At 43.1% G+C, this 23,889-nt stretch overlaps 1 protein-coding gene across 1 annotated transcript; it reads left to right on the top strand.

Annotated features, from left to right (window-relative positions):
- The first annotated feature begins 56 nt into the window (after positions 1 to 56).
- Positions 57 to 15,615, top strand: tnfsf11 (TNF superfamily member 11). The gene is made up of 4 exons (XM_050049388.1): positions 57 to 6,786; positions 8,789 to 8,824; positions 12,870 to 12,996; positions 13,743 to 15,615. Exons 1-4 carry the CDS (start codon positions 6,586 to 6,588, stop codon positions 14,180 to 14,182), a joined length of 804 nt encoding a protein of 267 aa, XP_049905345.1. The 5' UTR covers positions 57 to 6,585; the 3' UTR covers positions 14,183 to 15,615.
- The last annotated feature ends 8,274 nt before the right edge of the window (positions 15,616 to 23,889 follow it).

The raw sequence follows: 23,889 nt of genomic DNA, 5'->3' as shown, positions 1-23,889 counted from the left end.
GAGACTCATTCTGAGAGAAAAGAATATTTATTGACACGTGCACATAAAATGAGAAATGTGAAAAGCCGCCTGCTACTCAGTACCATTCACACACACTCACACACCAATGGAACAGCCACCGGGAGCAATTGGGGTTCAGCATCTTGCCCAAGGATACTTCAACATTCGGTTTGGAGGAGCCGAGGATCGGACCGCCAATCTTCCAATTAATGAACGACCCGCTTTATCTCCGAGCCACAGTCGCCCTGGCCCCCAGAGTGTGATGATTTCACCTGAAATGACAGCTGACAGGAGCAGAGAGAAGAGATTTAAAGTTTAGCAGTAGCAACATGAATGGCTGAAGGAGACTGTTGCAAAGTTTGATTGGCTAACCAGGAGAGGGAACACCTAAAGTCAGCTGATTGGAGGAAGCAAGTCTTGCACTGAGCTTCATTAGAATACTTCACCTGCAAAATGACCACATGTCTATCAATCTGTCACCACGTGTTCTGCTGAATTTGTAAGGAAAACTCTTGTTTATCTTGCATGCCTCTGCAGTGAATGGAAAATCCCCCAAAAAATCCAAAAAAGCATATGCATGCATATGAGCTGTGCTTGAGCAGGCGTGATACTCAGCCATGCATGAGACTGTTTGTACTGACATATTTAAAATGCACGTTTGGGAGGTACTGAGCATACGACTGGATAAATGACACTTGAATTATACTGCACGAGTTGTGTGAGAGTTTGTAAACAGATGTTTTAAACGTGGACCCCCATGACGAATATTTGCCTTTTTGGATTCTTCGCTCACTGTGGAGGCATGCGAGAAAAGTTTTCTTCATGAATTCAACACAACACATGGTGATTAATTGATATACAATTTGTCATTTTGCAGGTGGAGTATTTCTGTAAAGGAAAGGCTCATAATTCTTGCAGTGCATATGTTTTAGTTTTACAGTCTATTGAGTTTTGGTACTTCATTTTAATAGTTTAGCGTAAAGACTCGTGTTAGCTGAAGCCCTATTTGCGCAAGGCCAGTATTACCTGTGGACCTCGGACGTCGTCTGTGAGCTTAATCCCATGCAAATCTGCCATGTCTGTAAAAGGCATGTGACGATACATCAGTCTGTATCAATTTATCAATTCAGCGATCAACGATCCAGTATCACTGATGCTCAGTGAAAACATCAATACATATCGTCACCTTTAGGATACACCTTTATTTTGAAATTCTCATGGCACATCTGGTTCACCATTTCCTTCAAAGCACACCTCCTTCCTAAACATTCAAACAGCACTGGCGCCTGGCATCAGACAGACAATGGCAAGCAGCCAAGAAAAAGACATCAGGATATTTACAAGACTACGTCTTGTATTGATCACAATTGAATCGAAACGGCGTCGTGGCAGACTTTGTGATATCAGCAAATATTGTATTGTTGTCCCAAAAATCAACCTCAACCACAAATTACTAACCATATTTCACCACACACAGAGGTCATGATGATATGAGTCCTGTGTGAATCAGCATCTCAGTGACTTGTGCTTTTATTTAGGTTTTCTGTTTTCTCTGCGCCTCTTTTTTTCCTCTTCTTTGGCAAATATAAATAAAGTTTTGAGCTCAAATCCATCAGAAGAGCAAAATCTTGAGATCTGGAGATGATGAGATGGATGGCGTGTGACTGTGTGACAGAATCTAACCTGTTTGTTTAACCCACATTTAAAAGAGAAAAGGAGGTTAACACTGTTCATGTCTGCTGGTGTTGCTGTGTTGTGTTTCTGTGCTGTGTAGAATGGAGAAACATATGATTGTGTGCATCATATCCGGGGTAAAGTGTCAGTTAATTTGAGTGAAAGACAGACTTTGCTTATCCTGTGTGAATGGGCTGCATGACGTGAGAGGAGGTGTCAGATAAAGTTTGAATTCATTTTTGCACAGAACAAGCACTGTGAACTTTGTCCCCACTTACCATCGTATTAGGAAGGAATCTTGTTACGGTCACCATGACAGGAAGGGATGGTTACAGCAAAAAAAAAAAAAAAGTATCAGTATCTTCTTCTTCGTCTTCTGACTGTTGTTTTCAGGCAGACTTGTTCTTTCATAACAGAACTTCTACTTGAATAAACACAGGAAATCAAGACAAATATAATTATAGTGTAGATTTTAAAAGTAGAATATAAAGACCAAAAAACATTCTCGATGGACATGAATTTAAATGATAAAGGAGATATAAAAGGAATAGTTCAACATTTTGGGAAAATTGCCTACTTTCCTCTTGTGGAGTTAGATTAAAAGACCAGTAAATATGATGCTATAGAGCCAGCAGCTGGTTAGCTTAGCTTAGCATAAAGAGTGGAAACAGCTAGCCCGGCTGGCTTTGTCCAGAGGGACCTGTCGCAGAGACTTCCTGGAATCACGTCTTGTGTCAGTATCTTTTTAGTCTTTAATTTTTGTACGTATTAAACAAACGAGGCGTAATGAGTGAGTGAACTATGGGGTGCTGGTAGGCAATTTTGTCACTTCTCGTCAGAGACAGGCTCGTGTTTTCCCATTTCTAGTCTGTGTGCAAAGCGAAGCTAACTGTCTGCAGCTTCATATGTACTGAATATTCAATATGGCAAACTATTCCTTAAAAAAAAGACCTACAAAGAACAGTCGGCAAACAAAAAAGGAGAAAAAAAGAATAATAACAACGGACAACAAATGAAATTAAAACTGCAATCAGCAATGAACGTGCACATCAGGGTAACCAGCAGGACACAGGTGCGTTTCCCCGAAAGTCGGACACTGAAATTAGAAGGGATTTCCTGTTTGGGGGGTGCGGTGCTGGAAATGACCTATTGCAATTTGTGCACACCTTCCTGTCTCCACTATGTGGTGCTAATGAACACATAATAATATGTTGTGCTGCTGCATATCATGCGAAGACCATACCGTGTGAATTTCATGTAAATCTAATTATCACATTTGACTTTCTTTCTGTTGTCAGTAGGTGGTGCTATGACTTTTAGTCAATATGAACATGTAGACGTCTTCGGGTTTTGACTCCAGCATGTGAAATTTGGCCCAGGTAAAGTTACAACAGCTTCCTGTGTCATGTTGAAATGTTGAAATTCGCCGCCACGTAGGCAATGTATTCCACAAAAACACAAAAGCTTCGCAATTTAGCATCGTGAAGGTCTTGAGATTCTGCTGCCCTAACTTGAGATGCGCATGCTGAATCCTTTGGGTGGAGCTTTGCAAAGTCTCATACCTGCAAAGTACCTAAAATGGATTCTTAGGTAACCTATGACATCATCGTCCAAGGTATCAACTATTTCTTCTCAACTTAATGTCACATTAGTCGGAGGGTCATACCGCTGAAAACTGAAAACGAATCCGATGAACCCTCTAGGAAGGGATCAAAAAGTCTGCACAAAACACTCACAAGATTTAAAAGCTAATGAAACTCAAATATGTCTGAAATGATTAGAGAAATGTGTGGAGCACATTTCATTACTTTCAGAGCAGCTGTATCCAATCAGCAACCTTTTCTAGCATTATGTCGCTATGGAGCCCGCAAAACACACTGATGCCAATCGCTGAACATTTACCTAAAGTTTACAGGTGTCCATGTGTGCCTAAAGTTTTGTGAGATTCCGAGTATCACAGGGGCGTCAAAAAAGTGGGTTGGGGGCTTTACAGGGTCGATGTGCCACAGCCAAATACAATTACACCACCAAATCGAGGTAATTAGTAGTCTCAACATGTGTGCAAAGTTTCGTGAGATTTGGGCATCCTAATAAAAATCAATGCACGAAATCCAAGATGTGGAGCGAAAATATTTATCCCAGCCCCGGTGTGCATTTGGGGGCGCTATGGAGCTGAAGCATGAGCCCAGTCACTGCAGAACTTTGCAATTTTTGCCAGTTCTGATGCCAGTATTTGTGAGTTTATGAACATCTTAGGTTCATCAAAAATGCAATTGTGCAAAAGATTAAAAAAAAAGATCTCTACAAAACAAATAGATTCCTCACACTTTTAGTGCCAGGGACCGCTGGGCCCTGACACTTTCATGCTCGGGCCCTGATGAAGTTATGTACAGTGCATCTCATCTGGTGCGTAGGTGTACTTCAGGGACTTCACCGTGACTAAAGTGGTGTTGATCTTCACAGGAAAACATTGAACTATTCCTCTAAAATGCACCACAAAGAGCCTTCAAAGGTCAACATGTGGTAATGACTGCACCTACATGCGTGGCCTTTTGAGCCGACTGAAAAATTCTAAGAAAAATCAGGATCGGCAGTTAAACATGACTTATCATCCGTTTTCAGCTTCATCTCAGCAGCAACCAGCTGTGCATCATGTTTGGAAGGTGGCAAACTGGCTTATCGGGAGTTAGAAAACAGAGCCAGCTGTGACAATATGCAAAACTACAGAAAAAAATGACAACTATGTCAAAATTTACAAGAAGTGAGAGGGAGGGTGACAGGAGTGGACTGATAAGCTCCCGTTTGTGCTGCACTCTAAATGAGCTGGACGCCTGCCAGGGACTTTATCTTGCCAATTCCAGTTTAAAGGGATCATTACAATAGGGTGTGAAAAATGCATGAATAACTCTTTCCAAGTACTTAGTGGATAGCAGTGTTTCAGTATTAGACCACATCACAGCTCCATGCTTCTCCACATTGACATGACAACAATAAGGTCAATGGATCAAGTGGGCTAATTATTAATGAATTTGCACTGTCTCTCTGCAGAAATCTGGTTTTGTCTGATATGTCTGAGAGCTGAGCAGGACACAAAGCACCATTGACTCTGGAGCTTTTATGAGCCTGAGCTGCCACACCATCCGCACAGATGAGTTATCACTTATTGAGTGTTTAAACAAATGGAGCTAACAACGAGAATTATGTGACAAACTGCCAGAGTAATCAAATCAATCTAGGGTTATTATATAATAATATAATACTGAGATGCATGAAGTTACATCACAAACTTGGATGTTTGAGCTTCACTTTACGAGAAGGTTATTTTAAAATTCATCTGCTGAAGTTGGAAAGACTCTATGTGCTCAGCTTAAAGGTCCAGTGTGGAGGATTTACGGGGATATATTGGCAGAAATGGAATATTATATAATAAGTATGTTTTCTTTAGTGTATAATCACCAGAGATCACCATGTTGCACCACCATGTTTCTACAGTAGCCCAGAACGGACAAAGCAAACTCTGGCTCTGGAGAGGACCATTCGCGTTTTGCTTTTGCGTCGCCCCTCCGCGACGAGCCAAGCAGCATCAGAAAAACACTCATTTTTAAAACTTTAACTGCTTTATTCAGTGTTTTCACAGTTTCATATCACTGGGTCCATTTGTTTTGGAGAGGAAGCGACCTCTGTGGATTATCTGTAAAAACGTGCGCACAGATTAGCAGGTGCCAGGCTAGCGGGCGTCTCCGACATGCCAAGCAGCATTGGAGAAACACTGATTTGTGACATGAAACTTTTATTCAGTCTTTTAACTGGTTTAAATCATGTGGTCTGTTTAATTTGGAGAGGAAGAGACCTCTGTGGATAATTCAGCTCCCGGTAAAAACCTCCCGAGCAATGAACACTGAAGGAATTCTAACCAGGAGATGTTTCAGTTGGTTGCAGCGTGCAATCCTCACCACTAGATGCCACTAAATCCCCCCAAATCTTGCACACTGTTCCTTTAAATCTTAATTCTTCAGAGAGAAGTTCAGGCTGTTTTTATGGGGAGTCAACCTATCTGCAGAGGTCTCAACCTAAAACTGGCACAGTGATTTAAACACGGTAATCAAGTATTTTCATGGCTTAAAAAATCAGTGTTTTCAGAAGCTGTCGTCACAGATGGGCTGCTCACTGTGGTAAATGGCTCTGTTTGGAGCCAGTGTTTGGGTTATCTGTTCTCCTGTAGAAACATGGCGATCTCCCTGGAGAAGGACCTGCTCCCTGTGTAGTAGTAAACATCTCGTTCTAAGGTAAAGAAAACACAACACTTTTTATTTTCAGGTGATTATGCACTAAAGAAAACATACTTATTATATAATTTCTGCCAACATTTCTCCCTAAATCCTGCACACTGGACCTTTAAAACTCTGGTTCATCAGTGATGGTTTCATCATAACTTTTGTTTCTATGTATTTTCTTGCAACATTTAGTGACTTTTGTTTTTGAGTTTGACCTAAATGATCAGTTTCAGTGTCTACAGGCTGTAAACTGATGGTAAGAAGTTGATTCTTATCACTTGATGTATTCACCACTGCATCCCTGCTGTAGTGAACACTCAGTGCATGAGTGTGTCACCGGGGGTGTGGACGCGCAGAGGGGGTGGATCACGTGTTAATGCGTTCCTGTAAAGGGCCTGTGGAGCCATAAAGGGCTCGCTTTACCTGTCGTGCGCTCAGGTCGAAGTGGTTGCCAGTCTGGTTTCAGTGTTTCCCGTCGCTCTATCCGAGTCCCGGATCCCTCTGATTGGCTGCAGAGAGACGAGCTCCTTCAGCCCACCCACCGCTCATTATAGGGACTCTTGCACACTCTCTTTCCTTCCTTGCATTGAGTCTGGGACCTGGCCTGGGGCTGTACGGCACACACAGAGCGCGCATCATGGCAGCTACCCACAGCGAGTACAGAGGCTACCTGCGGAACACCGTCGACATCGAGGCGGCGCAGCACCGCTTCCACCCGGCGCACAGCTCGGAGCCCACTTACCGGCCGCTCCTGTTCGGGACCCTCGCTGTTATGGGATTGCTTCAGGTGGCTTCCAGCGTGGCGATCTTATTACACCTGACGGGTTATCTGCAAGAGGTAAGCTCAATGTGACACTGTGTGGTCCGCGTCGGGGTTTGATTTCCAGCGCGCAATGACACACTTTGCAAAGTCACCCACTGTCGTCAGCGTGTATTTACTCAGGCTTGGGTTCTGTGCGTAAATATTTATCTAAAAACACAGTCAGCAGTTCTCTGCTGGGCTTCAGGCGGGTTAACACAGCCCAGCAACATTTGCGCAATTTTATAATGCCATAAAGTGCCTGATAAGTTCCCAGCTCTGTATAAAGTTGGCGGTGTGTGTTCTTAGAAGTAAAGTAGGTGTAATCTACACAAGTGAGAAAAAAGGAAAAGAAGAAAGCCTCGACATGGAGCCAGCTCTGCACTTCTGTGCGCCAACATATCGTGCACTCTCGGCGTCTCTTTGAAGGCGCTGCGCTCCGGCGGCACGCAGTTAAAACACGTCTTCCCTTTGCTGTGAAAAAAAACACCTCGACTTGTAGATAACATCTCCGCGGATTAGTTATTTCAGCAGGATATTTTCTAGGGGCTGCAGCTCCATTCAAAAGCATCGCGAATCCGTTTTGAAGTGATAACATCTTCTGCAAGATGTCTTGTTTGCAAAATACAGATGTTTTCACTTGAGGCTGCAGCTCCTCTTGCGCATGTTTACAAGCCAACAGGGGATTTTATTTGTAATTTATATGTGTCATAAGTTGTAAACGTTTGAGCACAAGCAGAGCAGTTTCTCAAGGAGAAAAGTTTGGCACAGCTCAGGGAGGACTGGATGTTCGAACTCGCTGCAGAGTCACAATCAGGATACATATGTGTCCTGCATGGCCCGTTGCTTTCTGTCTCTGCCATCGTGCAGGCTGCGTGTCTGTGACCCAGAAAAATAACATTTACAGCTCTGCCGCAGTTGTTTTTGTAACTTTATGGCGGTTTTGGAGTTGAATAATTGTCATGTTTCAACAAGCCAAGAGAGCAGACCGCATCTCCGCTCTGTCAGGATGCTGTGAGTTCACCTGGGGAGCATCTCTGTCTGTCCCTCTGCTTCTCTGCTCGCCTCTGTCACTTCCTCAGTGTTTGTGTGTTAAATTTCTTTGGCTTGTCTTTGGCATAAACACATTGCAGTGTGGTAGTAGCTAGTTATTCACTGGATGTGGGCCATGGTAGAAAACCAAATAAAAGGGAAGGAGGCAAAGGAGTAAAAAAAAACCCCAGAGAGAAGAGGAGACAAACATGAAGAGACGTTTGATCATATTTGTGTAATAAGACTTTCATGTGGGACTGATGGTGTGATGATAGGGATGCGGCTCCAGATCTTTTGAGAGTGATAGACGCGTTCCTCGAATACCCAGCAGCATGAGATTCCTTTTGGTTGGTCAGCTGCGCTTTGGATTAACACGCCAGCTCTCCTCTGTATTCGATGTCAGCTGCATATGGTAGCACTTTGAGCATGAGTCAGTCGGTTGTGTGTGGAAAGAAGTTTGGCACCGGACCATCATCTGCCCCCAACACCTGTACAACTTCCTGGAGATGGTGAGGAGAGCTGGAATCTGCTCAGCGCCGTGTCTGCGTACAGGAATGTGCTGATCGGAGGAGGTTTAGAAACACTGCTCTGATTACAGCACGGGCTAAAGTGTGTGTTTTTGTTGTTGTGCACCCGGATGTGTGCACGCATTGCAGCCCTGTGGTCACTTTATAATGTAATAGCCTGTAAACTTCTCGGAGACAACAGCCCCGCAAATGAGAACCAATGCTCAGTTTTCTAAATCACTTTGACTTCTGCCTGCTGCGGGGGAATGCAGAGTGACATGTGGAAAATAACTTAACCTCCCACACACACACACACACACACACACACACACACACACACACACACAAACATCCAATTGCAGCTTGTCTTTCTGTAAGTTTTGTAAAATATTCCTCCCACCCACACCTGTCAGGGAAACATTCGCACAACAAATCATGCTTGTTAGAGATTTTTATTTTCACATTGACCTCTCTGACCTCTGCTCCTGTGTTTCTGTCTGCAGGTAGATTTGTCCACAGCTCCACATCGGCCAATAGAGGTGAGTTTGACCCCTGGTTAACCCCAGCAGCACACACACCCTGTGACTGGAGCACAGTCCACTCAGACAGATTGCATTTTAACTGATTTCCTTCCTGCTACAACACATGCACACACCTGAGGTCTTTGATATTAATAGCAACACTCCTGCTGTGCAAAACATCTTGACTTATTGCTGTTATTAAACTTTGACAGACCTAAATAGACAGTTACATACAGTAGATGTCAGTCAGTTTGGAGAAGCAGGCTGGAGTCTGACATGGAAGCAAAGCAATGTCCTGCTGTGGAGGGGTCAGCAACACATACTTTAGCCACCTAAAAAAATCAATATCAGTTTCAGTGTACATTCTATTGAGATTATTTTCAGTGCTTTACCTTAATGCCAGAGTGATTTACTGCTGGAAAATGAAGCTGTTATATCACTCTCTTCAAAGCCAGACTCCACTGAGAAAAACAGTGATTTAAGATTGTTGAACACAGGAGCTGCTGGTCTACTGCTGCCTCCATCAGCTATTTCATTCATGTCATTGTATGAATTTGGTGTTTAAAAGAGGTTGTTCAGATTCACCAAAGTCATGCAATAAGACAAACTAACCAACTGATGGAAGCAGCAGTAGACCAGCAGCTCCTGTGTTCAGTTTGCTAAAATGACTGTTTTTCTCAATGAAGTCTGGTGGCTTTGACGAGAGCATAGATGGGAACTGAAGCCGTTAATGGGTCTCCCATCTGAACAGGCTGTCTGACAGAAAGGTGAAGCAGTGAAAATACTCTCAATATGGCAAACACTTAAACTGATATTGATTTTTTTCGGTGGCTAAAATTAATTTTGTCGCTGACCCCTCCACAGCAGCACATAGCTTAGCCTCCATGTCAGACTCCTACCTGTTTCTCCAAACTGGGGGCGTGTCTGCTGTTATCTACTGTACGTTATACAACCCCACTTAAAAAATCTGAGCTATCCCTTTAATGTCAGTGGTTAATTGATTGATCTTTGACATGCCACTAAAAGGAAACTGGTGAAACAAAGTTTCAGGTTTTATTTGTGTAGCCAGATATCACAAATTGCCTCAGGGGCTTTAGAGTCTGCACGGAGCCAAAAATAATGTCTGAGAGGCCAACAGCGATCTGCTTCAAGAAAGTTTTGCAGCACACCAGGTATTTCCTGCTGTCACTGTCACAGGGAGAAGTACAATACGTGCAATAATGAGGTGGTGTTTTTAAAAGAGAGGAGTTTAAGCAGCTCAAGAGAAATACGATAATCATCTGCAAGTTTTCACTGACAGTTTCATGATTTTCCCATGGGTGTGTTTTCAGTGCATACCACAGCTCCTGTAATGCAAACTGTAGGTGTTCACACAGGCTCAGAAGAGGTCAGACCACAGCAGGAAAAACACCTCTCTGCCTTTTGATATAGGGTCAGATAGCTTCTCCCTTAATGCTTGCTGACACCGTGCACACAAAGTAGTTTACTGCATCGGCTATTAGTGAGTCACTCATTGGCGTCAGTGGTTGCAGAGTTTTCCTTCTGTGATCAGCAGTAGCGTGAGGGAGTTATAAAATTCTTAATTGTTGAAGTCATTTTTTTTTTTCTAATCCCTTTTCGGAGGTCGCCGCCCATTTTCTGGCTCAGGTTTTTGCCGAGTGAAAGCAAAAAACCATGGAACCAGGAAGTAAAACAACACTGACTAAAAAGCTTTGCCTCAGTAGTGTTTGGTTTCCCATGATGCTTTAATTTCCTTTGAAATTATGTATTTGTGTTTGCCCTGGGTATCCCTGGTGGAGTACTCACACAAACCACCCAGCCTGTCTTGGACTGAGCAGCTCATTGTGTCGTTAGCCCTCGGCTGTTTCCCATGGAGCGCAGAGAGGCGTGCTGGGAGCTTTATGAGGTGTCAGGGTGACAGGTCCACTTGGCCCACGCTGTGTTGTGTTAGGGTCAGCCCTGAGACCGCCGGTGCTGTCCACTGACAGTTGAGGGGATTTGTTAGAGAGCAGGCCTCAGTGGACAGCTGTCAGCTCTGCAGTCCAGCTTTGATGTGAGACAGGATGTTCAGGCCGGGGCCTGCAGCGGGCCGGGGCTGTGGTCAGCGAGATCTCGGGAGTGGTGAGAACACAGGATCATGAATCAGACACCGTGATGTGAATGTTTACAGTCTGTGGAGGTCTGTACAACTGTGTGAGGAGGGGATCTGACTGATGCAGCATGAAACACAAAGAGACAATCTGCTTTGGTGGCCAAGCTTTGAGTGAGAGGACTTTTGTTCTCGTGAAGCGTCTCAGAAACCACTCATCAGCATAATGGAGACGCTGAGTGATGTATGTGGTGTGTAGTTAAAGGGCTGCACTGAGGCCTGCATGCACTGTGGTATTCCAGGAACAAGCATGAGAAATCAGATCAGCTGTAGCTGCATGTACATATCACAGCAGACGTTTGTCCTTCATGGAGCAGCTCTGTCTGCTGCCGAGCAGTTGTCACCATGCAGCGCTTTAATTCTAGATCACACTGTAGATCAGGAAGCTGCCAAGCTGCAGCTGCTTTGTTTAAATAATCTCTCCTCCCTGGTTAAAGAGGTATGACGCGGTCTCACCACAAATCAAGATAGATCCCACACTGTAGGGCCAATTGGGAGCGCGTTCACAATTACTTTGTAGCCCTGGCAAGACGTTGTTTACCCCTGTCTCATTCCAAGACGCTGCGCCATAAACATGTTTGTGCAGCAAATTGTTTTTGGAGGACAGACGGTGCTAATCTTAGTTCGAGCGCCGTGCAAATTTGTCTGGACTTGGGCTGTGAATAAATACTTGACAGTAATATTAGCACAGCACAGGTGCAGTATTGCAAAACCACGTTAATGGGGCTGGTGGGATTGGCTCTGGAGCTGAGTTTATTTGGAGTGTGTGGCAGTGTTTGTGCTCAGAGGTGCTGTGTTTTAAATTGGTGTGCTCCTGTCCAAATTGACACTCTCCATTCCCTCGTCTTTTTTTTTTTTTTTTGTTATAGAGGGGGTGGGGTCTTGGCTCAGAGTCAGGGTGAGATTATATTGCAAGGATACCTGAGATTACTGGATCAGAGGAAATTACTGAAACCATAAAACACTTTGAGGATGTAATCAAACCTCAATCAGTTGAGTGTAAATAATTCTCCCACTGACACTTGACTGACATTTCTAAATTACATTTAATTGTATCCGTTGCACATACATGCACACCTAAATATAGATGTACTATTTTAAAAGTGTGCCTCACTTTCAGCGCTGCAAAGCTTTTTTCAAAGCAGCTAACAAAGTTTTACAACTTCAAAGAGGCTGCTTCATTTAGCTCTCTTGTGTGTGTGTGTTTCAGATGGTTGGTAGAGGCTGAAAGCAAAACATTCACGCCTGATATTTTAATCTCATGCCAGATGTGTAAGAGAGTTGGCAGCTCCGGTGCAGCGACTGTTTACTTGCTTGGAAACCATGTTTTCCTTGAGTGTATATGCTCCATCTTGCCTGAGGAGGACAGCCCGGCTCAGACTGTGCATGGCGGCGTCATCGGCCTTGAATAGAATCAGCACTCGGGGGCTGAATACAGTCCAGATACTATTTGTGCCAAATCCGTGAGAAGCGCAATCTATCTGAAATGTTACACTCACCAGGAGGCCTCCCTGTCGCAGCCTCCGGCCCCGAGTACAACCACGAGTGTAATAAGACGTTAGCAGGCTGGCCAAAGAGGATGGATAATACACACAGACATGCAGTCCATGTATGCTCATCCACTTACTTTCTTCAGACACACACACCATTCCATACGAGCAGACAGTTATTCGAAGAGACAGCTGAACAAAGCTGCGGTGAAATATGTCAAAACCATATTGTTGCCTTTAAAGAAAAAGCCGTCTGTGGGTGCGGGTTAATTGTTGATGTCTCTTTACTGATGTGGGTGTAAGTTTCAAATTGGGCATCTTTTCAGAGACGGATAACACACACACAGAAAGATACGAGTGATGTTTTGACCTTCCCTCTCTGTCAGTCAGCGTTTGCTTAATGTTTTTTCCCTGTTCTCCACAGGAAGTGCAGACGGAGCCGGTGCTGAACGCTCTGAGGGACACGAGGAAAAACAGACGGTGCAAAACTCCAAAAGAGAGCCTGCCGTCAGTTCATCTACCAATCAAAAGGCCCCAGGAGAACTCCAAGAGTGAGTGCAGTTAAATCAACAGCCTTTAGCTATATCTGATTTAACTTCTCTCCTAAGTTCTAGATGGGTTATTAACCTAGCTGGGGACTTGAGTATCATTTAATCAAACTGGTTGCATCACACAAACTTTGCAGATTTTAGTGTTGGTTCTAAATATTAACAGCCAGTAACTGCCCAGCGTGATCGCCAGAAAAATACTGGCATTGTTAGTTTCTGGAAGCCATGTTTCATTTGCATGTTAATATATAGCAGATACATTGAAACTTAATGTTTCAACAATGCTGTGGTTAATGTTTGGTTAGGTTTAGGCACAAAAAAGATCATGTTTCGGCTTAAAATGTCTGTGTTTTGGGGCACAATCCCTGCTGGAAACACAGCAATGTGTCAGTAAGTTTCTGTGGTGTTATCCCTGCTAGAAAAAGAGCAAGGGATCGCTAATAAACATCCATGTTTGGGGCCTAAAAAGCTGCAGGAAACACAGCAACAGATGACCTCTTTGCCCTAATCCTAACTGCTTCCAACCTCAATGCATCAACGTGATGAGTAGTATCCAATCACAGCACACAGTGGGATCCATAATAAGGTGTTGTAGCGTAGGGATGGGTGTGACTATTAGACACTAAGTTGAAGGAGTCCAGTCTTTGAAACTAGCAAGTTATGAACCTATTTCTTTAGCTGTGATAAACAAACAAACAAAAAGAAATGCATAGATTAACCAAACCTGCGCTGCCCTTGTTGCTGTTTAGAGGGGAAGCCGAACGCCATCCTCATCGACTGGGACGAGGAGCACGGATACCGCCACAGAATGGGCTACCAGAAGGGGAAACTACTGGTGATGGAGTCGGGCTTCTACTATATTTACGCCAAAACCTGCTTCCGCTACTACAAGGACGGACCGGTGGAAAACAGTCACGCCGAGGTCCCGCCCGTGGATGTTAGCAACACCCAGCTCATCCAGTACGTCTACTACGAGAGCATCAAACAGAACAGCAAGTCTGTGATGCTGATGAAGACGGGCAGCACCATGCGATGGAACGACACGAGCTATAACATGTACTGCGCCCAGCAGGGCCGAGGGGTCCGGCTGGACGAGGGAGACGCCTTGTACGTCAACGTGTCCAACGCTTGGATGCTGGACCTGGAGGGAGAAGGGACGTATTTTGGTGCCATAAAGTTGGGTAACTGAAAGATAAACACGTGGGGAGCGGACATGCTACTGAACATTTGATATGCCAAAGAACCACTGTTAGTGATTTATGATGTTGATTTTTCAAAAAAAGTGTGTTTTTTTTTATTGTTCATGTGTCTTTTTTTTACATTGCTCTTCACCAAACAGCCTTGGAGTCCTTTACGAGAAATGTGGAAAGGGTAGTCATCTCTTAAAAAACCATCTTGTCCTCCCCTCCAACAATATGAGACCCACAGCTCTCGACTTCATCCAAACTAGCACTGGACTCTTTTTTTAGACGTTTTCTTTTTTTAAGTATTGTGGTTGGTGTTGTGAAATTTCAATACATTTCAGTTCAGATTACAACATTCAGACTTAAGCACAGACATGTGTTTATGCACTAATTAAACAAACCATAGGGGAGCAACTGAGGAAGTAAGTTTGTTGGCAAGGAGTGCAGCGAGAAAGGATTTATCAGTGTTGACTGTTGGGAAAAATGACCAAAAAGAACACTGCCGCTGATCGGGCATCTGCTTGCACTTAGCAGATTATCACAGGATAAAAATAATGCCTCTGACCCACAGCAGCGAATGCACAAATGTTTTCCTGAAAGGTTTTGTAAGTGTTAACAAGGCAGGCAATGAGGCGTCCTCACAGTAAGTAACTCAACGGTATTATTAAAAATAGGCGGTTAGATGGTGAGTTATATCACCCTCAGAATCTCTAAGGCACCGTTTGAACTTAAAATGCTATGAAAGATTCGCTTTGACTTTGTTTTTTTAAAGCAACAGTTGGAAAAGAAGGTCATGTGTGTGCTCCAAAGACTCATTTGTTATCCAGTTTTCTGTCTTGATGAAATCTAATGAGTGGCCTGCTTCACTGAAGGCAATCACACGACAATGTCATTCTGGACTGAGGAGGAAATGACATCTGTTTGTCATGTTTATGACGATCAACAAGCGATGCAGATAGCTGGACTGTCTGACCATAAGTGACACGAATGGACTCTTTGTCTTCTTTAACTAGAGGAACCAAATTGAGTTTGGTTCATCTTTAACTTAAATTTTGTTTTTCATTTGGCTCGTCAGTGAGGTAAATGGGAATATGCACTAAATATTTATTTATTAGCTATAGAAGTACAGAGACAGGTCATTGTTACAGTGACCTTTCGGCTGTTAAAATCATGTATATTTTATGTCTGTGTGACATTCATTATGCAGCACTTAGAGGAAATAGTAGACACGCTTTTTGTTATTAAAACACAGGGGCTTCATTTTAAATTTCATATTTATGTATCTTGATTTTGACAATTCTGTGTGCACTTGCCTAGCCAAAAGCAATATGGATATATTGTTTCTTCTACAAGATTGTAGCAAACCTGTAAGATCTTCATCTGATTCCATCTGATAGTTTTTCCATTCAGTGTTTTTTTTTTATTTATGTTTGTGTATGTTTTAATAAAAAAAACTACTTTTGTAAAGAGTGTTTGATGTGTATTGACATTACCCGACTCAGGCTGGTGCTGGTGTTTGCGGTGAAGCAGATTAAACTTCACAGGATTAGACGGCAGCCACCTTGCACTGTAACCTGACCAACAGGCCACCCTGACTGTAATATTATTGTGATGTGCAATTTGATAATCTCCACAATCTTTGGAAAATTCAACACCACTACGGCCAAAGAGTGAATTCACGCTGTTCCTTTACCCCGGTCAGAGCGGCCCACCAGCTCATTACAGAGATAGGTTGTATAGAAAAACCGCCCACTGCTGCTGCCGCGCTGCTAACTCACAGCAGACGTTTGGACCACAGCGCAGAGCGACCTGCAGAATAAACAAGAAACAGACTGCATGGGATGGGAATAATGATGAGAATTTCATTACTCGGCTGCGATGTGTGTAAACCGTTTTGATCATCGTGGCGATGGGTCTCCCATGAAGCCCCACGGCGTGTGCGAGAGAGATTTAATGTTGGACCCGAAGCTAAACAATTCCTCTATTGTCTGTACTTGGGCGTTCACCAGCATATGGCCAGAGAATGGCTGGGGTTCACACGTCTGTGCTGTACGCCGGGACCTCACACGGCTCTCAGCTCATTGTTCAAACGGTACCGAGTGTTTGAAATAAAATCTGGGGTTTGAAGAGAAACACTTGGCTGAGGTGCAGCAGGAGCTGATTACTTCTGACATGATTTTCACTGCCGTATTTTCTTTCACTGACTGAGTGCATTTTAAAGGGGACCTATTATATGCATTTACAGGTTCATACTTGTATTTTGGGTTTCTACTAGGACATGTTTACAGCTTTAAAAGTTCAGTGTGTATAATTTAGGAGCATCCATTGCCAGAACCAGTATATAATATATAGTCTGCTCTGATTGGCCAGCGTTTCCAGGTCTTCCAGGTATCTCAGCGTCTACCACATTTTTTTTCTCCCAAGGGTGTTTTGCATAGCCCCTCCCTACTAGGACTTGATTGGCTAGACAGGTTGGAGATGGTTATGGTGTGTGTACACAGGGGTGTGAAGGGTTGCCACGCTTCCCAGCATTGGATTCTTGATGGACGTGGCACTTTCACATGGGCTGTCTGCTCCAAACTGGACCATCATGGCGGCTCATTCGGAAACTTTCTCTTATATTACGAAAAAGTTTATCAAAATTTGTTTCTGAGGTTTAAAACGTTTTTTTTAGGCAGCAATAGTTTGATGTCATACACATAGTTGCCATAGTTGTCCTGAGCGGCGGGGCTGAGGGCAGAGCTCAGCGGGGCGCCCAGGCAGTTGACAAGGATGAGCGTGCCGGTCAGGTGCTTCCAGCGTTTGGTGATGGGGTTCTTCATTTTGTCTAAGCCCATGTGCAGCTCCTGGATCACGTCTCTGTAGTTGTCACCAATCTGAGCGGCCCACGGGACCAGGAAGTCATACGCTAGAAGAAAAGAGAAAAATGTAGAAAATGTTGGCATTGTACGTTTCTGCAAACCAAGAACGTGACATTGTACATTTTGTAAGTATCATATCAACGTTTCTTAAGTGACTATACAAGGTGACTTTGTCATCAGGAAGTGAAGTGGATGGTGAATGCCATGTCACGTGGGCGACGCCTGCCTAGTTGCAGACCAACAAACAACAACACCAGCTGTCTCCTGGTGACCCTGTGTTGTGTTTCCTAGCTGCATTTGTGGCACTGCACCTGGAAGTGTTTTACAGACATATCCCAACATTTTCCAGCGGCGTGTTCCAGCAGCATCTGAGGCACCGAACCTGGTTTTCACAGAGTCATCGCTGTGTTTTCATGCAGCTTTTGTGCCACCAAACATGAGTGTTTAAAGCCAAAATATGATCTTTACCTTCCCTTAATGAAGTGGGTTTTGTGCCTATACCGAACTACACGTTAACCACAGTGTGTTGAGAGACCTAAAGTTTCAACATATGTAACGTATCTGTTGAACGACGGTCATGGTCAGGGTTAGTACTAGCCAATCACAACATGAGAGGGAGGGACTCGGCGGAACAGGTAAAATCTTCACACTGCAAATGTTCCAACAGGATTATGGTCCCTAATCATGCAGAAATTAACAACCTCAGCAACCAAGATTACATGTTTCCCTGACGTTAGCATGTAGCTACATGTAGCAGTGTATTTACTGTAAATGGTTGCAGTAACGTGTCCATTTAAAGAAATTTGTCATGAGCTGACATCAGCAATTTGGAAACAGAGTGTCCAGAACAGTGTTCAGGCTGCGTTTTGAGCAAATCCAACCATGTCGGTTCCCTCTTTTTCTTTGGGTATTCCGTAAATCCTGAAGTTATCTCTCCGCGCTCGACCCACCTGGCCTATTAGCCTTGCCTCCAGATTAGCTTGGTGTTACGTTAGCTTCTTGATTAGCATCGATGTTGCTTGATGCACGGTCTTCATTCCATCCATTCTCCCTCTGTTTCATCCAGTCTGTCGTTTTCTCTCCTCAGTTCTCGTTTGATGTCTAAAAGTTGTACTGTTTTGTCTCTTCTGAACTCTGCAGACTAGTTTAGGGGCCGTTCTCATCTCATAGGAAGTGGTCTGGAAAGCTGCTTTGGCTAACGTCGCCTTACCTCTGTTCAGGATTGTTTTGTATCATCTTCATGGTTGTCGTAAGTGCTAATATCGTAGGCAACTGGACTTGCTTGCGTTTCTTGAAGACATTTCGCCTCTCATCCAAGAAGCAAGCAAGTCCAGTTGCCTACGATATTAGCACTTAGGATTACCATCACCTGGATGACTGAGAATCTTCACCGACAAGTTGCCATTCATGGTTGTCCTACTTCTGGTAGTGACCTCGCTATCTGTTATTAAGCAGAATACACTCTGGGATTGACAAAATCAAGGTTTTTGGGAGGCCGTCAAACTTACACAAGTTTACCTATTTGAAACTTTGGCCACATTTAATATGAACATCTGAACATGTAGCTTTTTATATTTATGTAGCTTTATATATAGTATATGACAGAAAATAAGGAAAAGCATATTAGGTCCCCTTTAAATCACGAAACGAAATATATTTTTAAGGGTGATTGTTGAGAAGAATGTTGTCTTTTAGAGAACTATTTTACACAACTAACAAACAACGCTTCGACAGAGTTGTGTAACCACACAAACAGCTCGGCTGTGGTGTCCATAGGGCTGCTCAGTTTCAGATTTAAATAGCTGAAGCCATACGTGTAAACAGTGGACTTCCGTTGTGTGCCACCCGTTTGAAGTGACTTGATTTCTCAATTCTTTTTGGCGCTGGACAGAAACCATTAAAATGTGTTGTGTCAGTAAACATTATGGAAAGCTTGGCGTCCACTGGACCCCCACCCCCACACACATACTCTCACCCGACACATATACTCACATCCATACACACACACACACACACAGACACAGACAAAGGAGTTTCACTTGCTTGCTGCACTCAGCGATTCATAAAACAGGCTCATTTGGCAGAAGTGCAGAACTTACCGGCTTCTTTTATTACTTACATATGTAAAAACATAAAGGGCTTTGGCTCTGAGACGCAACGGGCCAGTCCATGTCAGAGTGTATGGATTTTAACTACTACAAGGCATAAAATGGATTGCTGACTTGTGTTTTTGCTCCTGCCTCCAGATCTTCAGATATTCCATGACGGTCCGTTGCAGACGAGCTGCAGTGGAACAGATGGGAGACTTTATTCATGTCTTCTACAGTTTTATGATGCTTCATCACCATCAGACATTATTTCACAGTCTTCTCGCTCAGCTCAGAGGTGGAGCTGTTGATTCAGAAAAACAAAGTCATGTGTTGGAAAATATATCAGGGTGTTTTCCCCCAATAAGCAGCACCAGAGGCATCAATATAGCAGTGAATGCCATTAGCTAACTATGGGTGCTTAGCTTTATGAGGCTTTGTGGTTTGGAGGAAATGGAGCTCTGAGGAGTCGGTTTTTACCGAGCAGCTGGAGGGCTTTGTTATGTGCAGTCAGGTTGCTTAGTGTTTCGCACGCTTACACACATCTAAATATCAACACACTATCAATCTGTGCCCACACACAAACAAACACACGTACAACCAATCGCTAACACATGCACACACACACACACACACACACACACACACACTCCTCTGCTGAGTCAGCACGGCCAGCTATTTTCACAAGCTGGGCCCTCGCCCTTTGTCTTCACCCCAATATAGCTCAGATGTCTCCGGCTTTTGATGTCTGACGTTTTTACCACTTGGCTAATGCTAACATTAGTGTTATTAAAACAATAACAGAGTGAGATTTACAGGCTCGGCTGCAGACGCATGGGCGTGAGATAGCAGGAGGGTTATTACTGTAACCAGGCCCTGTCATCTCCTGCATGAGCTGTCAGCAAAGAGCGTGTGCGCCAGACTGTCTACGTCTGCGTGGAAATGTGGAGGTCCTCGGCCATCCAGAGGTGTTTAATCAAAGGACACGCCCATCGGAAAATTCATTACTAATAGAGAGGGCATCCTGATGGGTCATTTGGTCCCTCCCGTCTTTTCTCCATCAAACCACATGAAGCAAATGTATATAAATATCTTGATAATGACGTCATCCCACGTTGAAAGTCAATAAACCCTCTGACTTCGTACTTGTCCCTTTTGACCTGGCTTCAGCACCATGGATAGCACATCTAAAATCTGACCTTCAGTGCCTTAAAGGGACAGTTCACCCCAAAAATCAAAATCCACACATTTCTCCTCTTACCTGTAGTGCTGTGTATCAGTGTAGATAATTTTGGTGTGAGTTGCCGTGTGTTGGAGATATCAGCCGTAGAGATGTCTGCCTTCTCTCCAATATAATGGAACTAGATGGCACTCAGCTTGTGGAGCTCACAGCGCCCAAAAGAACTAATTTAAAAAAACTCATCATCAATGTCTCTCTCCAGAAATCATGACATGGTTACTCAAGATAATCCACGGAGCTTGTTGTGAGCAGTTTCATGAAGGAACTACTTTCTTTCTACTAAACTTTTCTTTCTAACGCCAACCCTATTGCCGTGCAGAAGGAAGCGTGCATCTACTGCTAGCTCACCTGGCACCACTGAGCCAGCTAACGTTACTTGTTTGATGTTTACATCTCGCACTGTCACAAGCATGAGCCTCTCATCCATGAGTAGATGCACACTTCCTTCTGCGCAGTGAAACATTTGGAGCATGTAGTTCAGCAAAAAGAAAACATTCCCTTACACCCCTTATGATAAATATAAGAATAAATAATAAAAAATAAATGGAAATAATAAGTTTACATAGTAAAAAAAATAAGAAGTAAACTCACATTTCAAACCCACTTAAAGTACAATAAGGTGGTTAGACACAGGGGTGTAAATATACAGTGCAGGCAGGCAGTGCAGTGAGGTGGGGGGCCCATAGAGAGAGTGGACCCTCCAACAATGTGAGTGACTGCCACTAATATTTCAGACCTCAAAACTCTCATTAAATTAAAAACAGTGTCATTTGCTAGATATGTCCTGAAAAATGGGAAACCCATCTCAATCATGTTTTTTTTTCTTTTGTAAAACAGTCAGTGATATCTATAACAAATGATATGCTTATTCCAAATAAACTATAATAAACTGTTAAAATTGTTAAATAAATAATTTCTCATTTCTCTGGTATTTTTTGCTGGGTAATATGTATGTCAATGAAGCTCCAGTGAAAGTTCAGTCAGGAAGACAATCCTTTTCATGCTCAGGCTGTAAGTTTCTTTATCACTCTGTCATTCACTCTTTGCACATATATCCTCCGGACCTGAGGCATCTCCAGGACGACGTCTCCGCGGGCAGACCGGACACACCTCTCAGTGTGGAGGCCCCCCATGAGGAAACACTGGAGCTAAAAACTAAAAACTAAAAGGCAATATGATAAGATAAAACAAGTATGAGATAAAATAATGATAAAATGCATAAAAAATTAAGGATTTAGAAAAAAATTAAAGATTTAAAGATTAAATTAATATTAATAATAAATAAATAAATAAAATTTAAAATATATTTAATAAAAATAAAATGCATAAAGATTTAAAAATAAATAATTTAAAAGCATTAGAAATTAAAATAACATAATAGAATAATTAAAAGAGTAAAATAAATCAGTTTAAAGCCAAACTAAAAAGGTGAGTCTTGAGCCTCATTTTAAAAACATCAACAGTCTCTGCAGTCCTGATGCTCTCCGGCAGGCCCACCAGGTTTCTGAGTCTGTTTAATAAAATGTGGTGATCTACTGTATCAAAGGCGGCGCTCAGATCCAGTAGTACCAAGACTGTGAGTTTTTGTGAATCTGCATTAAACCTAATATCATTTAAAATCTTTAAAAGGGCTGTCTCGGTACTGTGGTTCATCCTAAAACCAGATTGATATTTCTCTAAAATAATCAGCCAATAGCATAGCGACACACCTTCTCTGTCAGCCTATCATCTTACTGCTCCTCATTTTAGAAATGGTTCTTTAGCCATGTGTGCCCTCCACCTCCCCATCACTACCTAGGCGTTACAGATTCATCAGCCTCATCCACCTCAGCAGTCAGCAGCCTCAGAGTCATCAGCCACCTCCACCACCAATGTCTGGGCTCCGTGGGGGGATTCATCCTGCTGCTGACCAGATGTCCCTCGATCACAAAATATCTCCCTCTGGCGTCCGAGCGCCACAGACTTCTGTTAAATCTTAATCAGCACATATTCTGTGTTAAATATTATCTTTACTTCACTCTTCTGTCTCTCCTGATTGAAATGTTATCTGTCCAGTCTCTGATCATGTGACAAGACAGTATGTGCACAATAGCGTGCACTACCGGACCCGTCATACTAGCATGCACTGGAGACCAGCGTAACACATTCAATTAAATCAGTTCTTCAGAAATAGCAGCAACACCAACCCCTCGGCATGTGCAGAAAAAGGCCACCATGTTTTAAAAGATGTGGCCAGAGAACCAGAGGCCATTCATGGAACACCAACTTTTTTTCAATTTTAACAAAGTAAAAAATGTCTTCGATCCATCACGAGTGACAGGGGGTGTGGGGGAATATTTTCTTTTTGTTAAACTACATCTGCCAACTGTATCATTGCGCAGAAGGAAGCATGCATCTACTCATGGACGAGAGGCTTGTGCTCGTGACAGCGTGAAATGTACAGTAAACATCAAACAACATTGATGGTGTCCTCCTCAGCTGAGCCAGCAGTAGATGCATGCTTACTGGAGAGATATCAGACATCTCTACAGCTGATATCTCCAACACCCAGCAACTCACACCAAAACTATCTAGACTGATAAATGACACTACAGATAAGAGGAAAAATACGTATTGTTGATTTTGAGGTGAACTATTCCTTTAAAAAGCGCTGCCTTAAAGTGCTCAGAAAAACTGCTAATAATGAATGTTAGATGTTGATTTAAGAAGCAAAAATATCCCAAATAATGACATTAGAAACCACATTTTTCTGATTATGATTAAGCTACAGTAACCATTCCAACAATACCCAGTGGCGTGCTTACATTTTTGTTGGGGTTATGTGGACTGGAACAAGCATGGAACAAGCATGTTACCACCTTAACCTCCAACTGCTGCAGTGGAGCTGCTCAGTGGCCAACAGATCAGGCTGTGGTTATACTGGGCTGCTTCCAGGTGTGAATGTGTGTGTGACTGGGCCTATATTGTGTGTGTGTGTGTGTGTGTGTGTGTGTGTGTTTGTGGCTGTGGTCAGTTATAATATGAGTGTGTCTTCATATGAGCCACCATTAGCAGCTAACATCTATCAACCCTGAGCACAGAAAGGGGCATATCATTATACAGCTTGTCATAAAGAAATTCATCATTATGTGAAGAAATACCCAGTAGTCAGTCGCTCTGCTGTTGGCACACAAGAGAAGCCAGCAAGCCAGCAGAGTCTCACAAGTATTGAGCCAACAGCTGGCCATCAGTGCTGGAAACCAAAATAAATCTGAGCTCTGATTTCAGAGAGATTTGGGAATATTTAAAGGAAATTCATTGCAACACTTTAAAGAAAATACACAAATATGTGATGAGCGTCACAAGATGTTGATGAATTCAGTCACAGCTCATTGTATTCACACTAAAGCCAGAGACTGTCAAACATTTTCTGTCATATGAAAACAAACAGCGATTATAATGTGAATGTGTAACGACCAAAAACTGAGCATAGCATTAGTTCAGGCAGGACACGATGTCAAGCTCAGCTCACATCACAGCTACAT

The sequence above is a fragment of the Epinephelus moara genome, chromosome 7 (genome assembly GCF_006386435.1).
Source record: "Epinephelus moara isolate mb chromosome 7, YSFRI_EMoa_1.0, whole genome shotgun sequence".
In the NCBI taxonomy this organism is placed as follows: domain Eukaryota; kingdom Metazoa; phylum Chordata; class Actinopteri; order Perciformes; family Serranidae; genus Epinephelus; species Epinephelus moara.
This window is presented reverse-complemented; position numbering and strand designations above follow the sequence as displayed.

Coding starts and splice junctions, on each gene's coding strand:
- tnfsf11 (XM_050049388.1), top strand. CDS start 6,586: ATGGCAGCTACCCACAGCGAGTACAGAGGCTACCTGCGGAACACCGTC. Junction 6,787..8,788: donor TGACGGGTTATCTGCAAGAG/GTAAGCTCAATG, acceptor TTCTGTCTGCAG/GTAGATTTGTCCACAGCTCC. Junction 8,825..12,869: donor CTCCACATCGGCCAATAGAG/GTGAGTTTGACC, acceptor TGTTCTCCACAG/GAAGTGCAGACGGAGCCGGT.